The sequence below is a fragment of the Vigna unguiculata genome, chromosome 3 (assembly GCF_004118075.2).
Source record: "Vigna unguiculata cultivar IT97K-499-35 chromosome 3, ASM411807v1, whole genome shotgun sequence".
In the NCBI taxonomy this organism is placed as follows: Eukaryota; Viridiplantae; Streptophyta; class Magnoliopsida; order Fabales; family Fabaceae; genus Vigna; species Vigna unguiculata.
The window spans coordinates 23,250,680-23,255,303 of record NC_040281.1 but is presented as its reverse complement, the minus strand read 5'-3'; the positions used below and the strand labels follow the sequence as shown (position 1 = coordinate 23,255,303).

At 36.1% G+C, this 4,624-nt stretch overlaps 1 protein-coding gene across 1 annotated transcript; it reads left to right on the top strand.

Annotated features, from left to right (window-relative positions):
- Window positions 1-239: 239 nt before the first annotated feature.
- Window positions 240-4,624, top strand: LOC114175980. The gene is made up of 6 exons (XM_028060853.1): window positions 240-368; window positions 1,513-1,949; window positions 2,589-2,899; window positions 3,009-3,062; window positions 3,361-3,836; window positions 4,117-4,624. Exons 2-6 carry the CDS (start codon window positions 1,654-1,656, stop codon window positions 4,411-4,413), a joined length of 1,434 nt encoding a protein of 477 aa, XP_027916654.1. The 5' UTR covers window positions 240-368; window positions 1,513-1,653; the 3' UTR covers window positions 4,414-4,624.

The following is a 4,624-nucleotide window of genomic DNA, read 5'->3' as shown; positions in this document are numbered from 1 at the left end:
TATTTTCATATCAAACAAATTTAAGAAGAACACTTAAAACATAAATTTTGAAATTTAAAATTAATTTAAACCCTAAGAAACCTAAAATAAGGATTTGCGAAATTGATCAAGTTAAAGATTAAGTAAAAAAAAAAAGTAAAGTAAAGTTGAAGAAGAGAATGGTAATAAAAGCGTGCAATTGTTAGGGTAGCGGCGGACACGTGTGAAGACAAGGAACGGCAAGTTCCAATATATAAATAGCGGCAACCTGTGTTTCCTTTCCACTCTTCCTAGGTTTATAACGTTAACTACTGCTGCTGCCACTACTCACTCTGTTGTTGCTCTTCACGCCGCCAACTCGCCATTTTCAATCTCTCTTCATTCTCTTGGTACTTTCTCTCAACCTCTCTTTCACTTTCCACACTCTCTGTCACCACATGCACGTCCAGTTTCGCCTCTTCAACTTCCATTACACCTTCACTTCTACACACTTTCGTTACTTTTCCCGTTGCGGTGCTCTTATTCTACTTCTACTGAAGGTGTTTGTGTGTTGATGTCTGTGCTTTGTCTGAGTCTCTGTGTTGTTTTGCAATTGCCGATGCTTCGTTTTTTTTTTTTTTTAATTTCAGTGGCATTGAGTTAATTGTGTGTAGTGAATGGTGGTGAGGTTTTAGATGTTGGTAATATCCGATACTGAGATTTATGGTGAGTTTCTCGTGTTGTTGAAGTTTGGAGTATTTTTATATCCGTGATCACCTTGCGGTTTACTCTGTTTTGTTCTGTGTGAGTAACTCTTCTTGCAGTTTTTTCCCCTTCCTTTATTCGTGATTATGGTTATTTCTGCTTAAGTAACTGCTGGTTTTATTTAGAGAGGGAAGAAATATGGATTTAAAGTTTCAAATGGAATTTGAAAGTTACCATTTTTTGTGCGCGGGTGTGAGTGCATATTTAAATACAAGATCTTTTTGAAGGGATTTTCTATTTAAAAAAGTGAGAGTAACTAACCTATTATTTTTCGAATAGATTATATATGCTTTATCACTTCTTAAATCTCGTCTTTTAAATGTTAAATTTATATTGATTTCAAGATTTTTTAACTATAGTATATCATCAAAAACCTGTTATGGCACTGCGGACTTTGTTTTTGGATTTTTCGTAATGCGTGTTTGAACACTATTGGTTAACAATTTGTTTTATTTACTTTTCATTTGTGTCTTTATTCTGTGATATAGTTTTACGCGCACACGCATAGATTCTGAACTTCTAATGAGGCTTTTGGCTGTAAGTAAGTATTTTGAGAGGAAAATGGGCTATATCCTTAGGAAACTATGGAGGGGCTAGGACCCTGTCTTAATTAAGCATAAATCCTTTGAAAATTTAGACTTTATACTCTTTTTTGCGTGGTAGAAGCTGCTATCCTTTTCTTTTTTTTTTTTGTTATTTTCTATGTATCAATTTCAACAGTTCATGTAATGAGTTGATTTTCTATTAGTTGAATTTGCTCATGTATCTGAACATTCTGAACCTGACCAGGAAAACTTTAAATGGAGCTAAGTTTCTGAAAGACAACCTCATGTCCCTACTCACCCCTTCCTACTCTATAATTATAGAAAGAGTGAATCAAAATCCACTTTATAAGTTGCAAAGAAGGTGCAATATAAGGGCTTGAGTAACATGGGTCACTGTGAGAAACCCATCATTAAGGTGGAGCCCTTTCTAGATGAACAAATTAATACTACAAAAGTCTTGGAGGACACAGAAGTCGATATAGTTAGTTGGGCAAACAAGGGTGATTTTGCATCCAACAAAAGTGAGGACCCTGATGCAACTGACTATTCAAGTTCGTTTGCTGACACTACGTCTGATGCTGAAAATGGTTCTAGATTCAGTGATGCTGAAGTGGAGTCTGAGTTCTTAGGTGATAGTGGTGGTTTAACAGATGCTTTTGATGGTTCTGCATTTCCAATGAGGTGACTTTTCTTCCAAAGAAGTAAATTTTAAATTCATTTGCTTGCACATAATTTTGGCACCAATATCTAATGAACCCAGGTCATTTGAAATAGTTGAAGATTGATTAAAGTTACGTATACAATTCATATTATGAACTCAAGGTTCAAATTAGGTAGTGGGTGTTTAGCAAGTAGAAATCTTAACATATCTGCGCACTACTTTAGTAATCATTATTAAAAGAGTGTTAGTGTGAAACTTAAAGGTTCCAGTTGTTTATTGTGTGTTGGTTTGATGTTTCAGTAAGAGCATAGGTTATTTTCCCACTCTGCCTTCATGGAACTCCTTAGATATTAAATGCACTTTATTAAATCCAGATAATTGTTCATCTAATATAGTTATAGTAATAACTCTTAGTCAAAGAATTTGTGGTCTGCATCTATTGAAGATTGGTATTGGAAAACCTATCACCACTGTTTGTGTGGTCTGTCATCATTAATGTCTTCTTTGGAGATCATTAATGATCAAACCATGCTTCCATAAGCTAATTTGGAATTGGTGTTGGGAATGTGGCATACCACATTACCTGGTTATTTGGTGAAGCATGTACATGGGTGTTTTTTGTTTGATAGATACATTAAGTTTTTGCTGTGCAACTGTAGGAAGAGGAAGTTGACCGATCATTGGAGGAACTTTATAAGACCTCTAACGTGGCGATGCAAATGGACAGAACTTAGAATTAAGGAAATTGACTCACTAGCATTAAAATATAGTAAAGAGCTTGCAGAATATGACAAGGGTAAACATACAACACCTGATCAATTTTCCATAGAAGAGTTTGGTTCAAAGTCATTGCCATTTTTGGGTGAACATCGTAGAAATAAAGCCAACAAGAGAAGAAAAAGGAAGAAAGTTGAAGAGACAACTGAAATTGGATCATATACGTCACATCATTACATTTTCTCCTATCTTGGTACAGCTCATTTATCTTGATACCTAATTTTCTTATCTTTTCATGCTGTTTACCAATCACTTGTCCATTCTTTGGAGATGTGTGACTCTTTTCTTTACTTATATTGTAGAGAGTAAAAAGTCTGATCATGACGGTGGTTTGGCTGATGATTTTGGTAATCCAGGTTAGAAATTTTCTCTTGAAATGATACCTAATGTCTTGCTGCTGTCCAATGTTAAATCATCAGTGATGTCATTAGCATCTATTGCATTCTTTTCCCTAAGGAGATAGGGTTACAAAAGAAAAAAAAACTGTTTTAATCAATTCAACACCATTAGCTTGTCAGTCAATGGTTATGTGTAAAGTTATCTTTCATTGTTTTGACTATTGGCAGTTCTAGTCTACCCGTCATTTGTCTCATAATCACATTTTGACTTGCATCTGATTCACGGCTGATGCTTTTATACTCTCTTTTGGTGCAGTGATCATAGAGCCACATGCTGATGCAACAGATAGGTTTGGCACTGGGGAAGTTCAACCTTTCTTGGATTTCAGTGAAACTGATGCTTCGTTAGAGCAGCTTCTTTGGGCAATAGACAATCTACATGGTAGGGTCCACAAGCTGAAGAGTGATGTTGATGCAATAATGTCAAAAAATGCATCAAAGTTTTCTTCATCAGAAAATCTGAGTCTTCTTCCTCACGGTGATGTGCAGACTAGTTCTGCCCAAAGCCCTACAATCTCTGCAGGGAATGGAGATGCAGCGTCTGTTGGGGTTATTTATAATTCAATTCAGCACGGAGTTGACTTTGACATTGGAGATTTTGTTATGCATAGTGTTGTGTCAAGTTATGGAGAAGTTCCAATGGTTCCTGATATAATTGAGAGTACCGTTGGCTTATTGTCTGCTGCTGATGTCACCTTCCATTCAGCCCTGGCTATGGACTCGTGTGATGATGTAAGTTTCTTCAACCTGTGTAAATACAGTTTTAGTTCTTCCTATAATTCTGCCAATTCCTTTCCAGATGATGGCTTGAAAAGTGTTTGATATAAAATTCAATAGAAAAAGCTCTCTTTTCATCTTTTTGTGTCAACTGATCTGTATTGTTCATTTGCTAAACATTTGTTAATGTTAGAATCTTGTAACATAGTTGCTCTCTAGTGGCCACTGTGGCTTTTTAAGCGTTTTTGCTATCTGAGGTTTTTTCTATTTTGCTTTTTGACATGTATGGTCGCAGATGGTGGACAATGTGTTGATACATGAAGTAGCAGAAACTGATGAACACACCTTCAAAAGTGTGAGTCACCTTCAGAACTGGGAGAAAGGTGAAGGGGAAGAAAATCTGAATCTTGTGTCTGTCCCCATGTCAGATATTAATACAGCAACACACACTACAGTGCCTCAAGAACAATCAGCCATGAAGCCCTATGTGTATAACGATGTGAACATCCCCAAGAACAAAAGAAAACGTGGGGAGCGCAAAGCATGTTCAGGTTGGAGCAAGAAATGCTCAGGGGAATCTGAGAATCACTGAGCTAAACTTCTCAATCTGAAGTGGCTACGTGATTTATTTATAGCTCCTTTTCTCTCCCTCATAAGTTGACAAATGTTATACTTAATAGGTGAAGAAGGAACTAGTTCAATTCTGATTTTCGGATCTTATACTTCACACCCATTTTCAAACTGGGTTTGGATGCGGGAACACTTTTCAAATTTCATCAATATATGAAAGAAAATTCAATTTA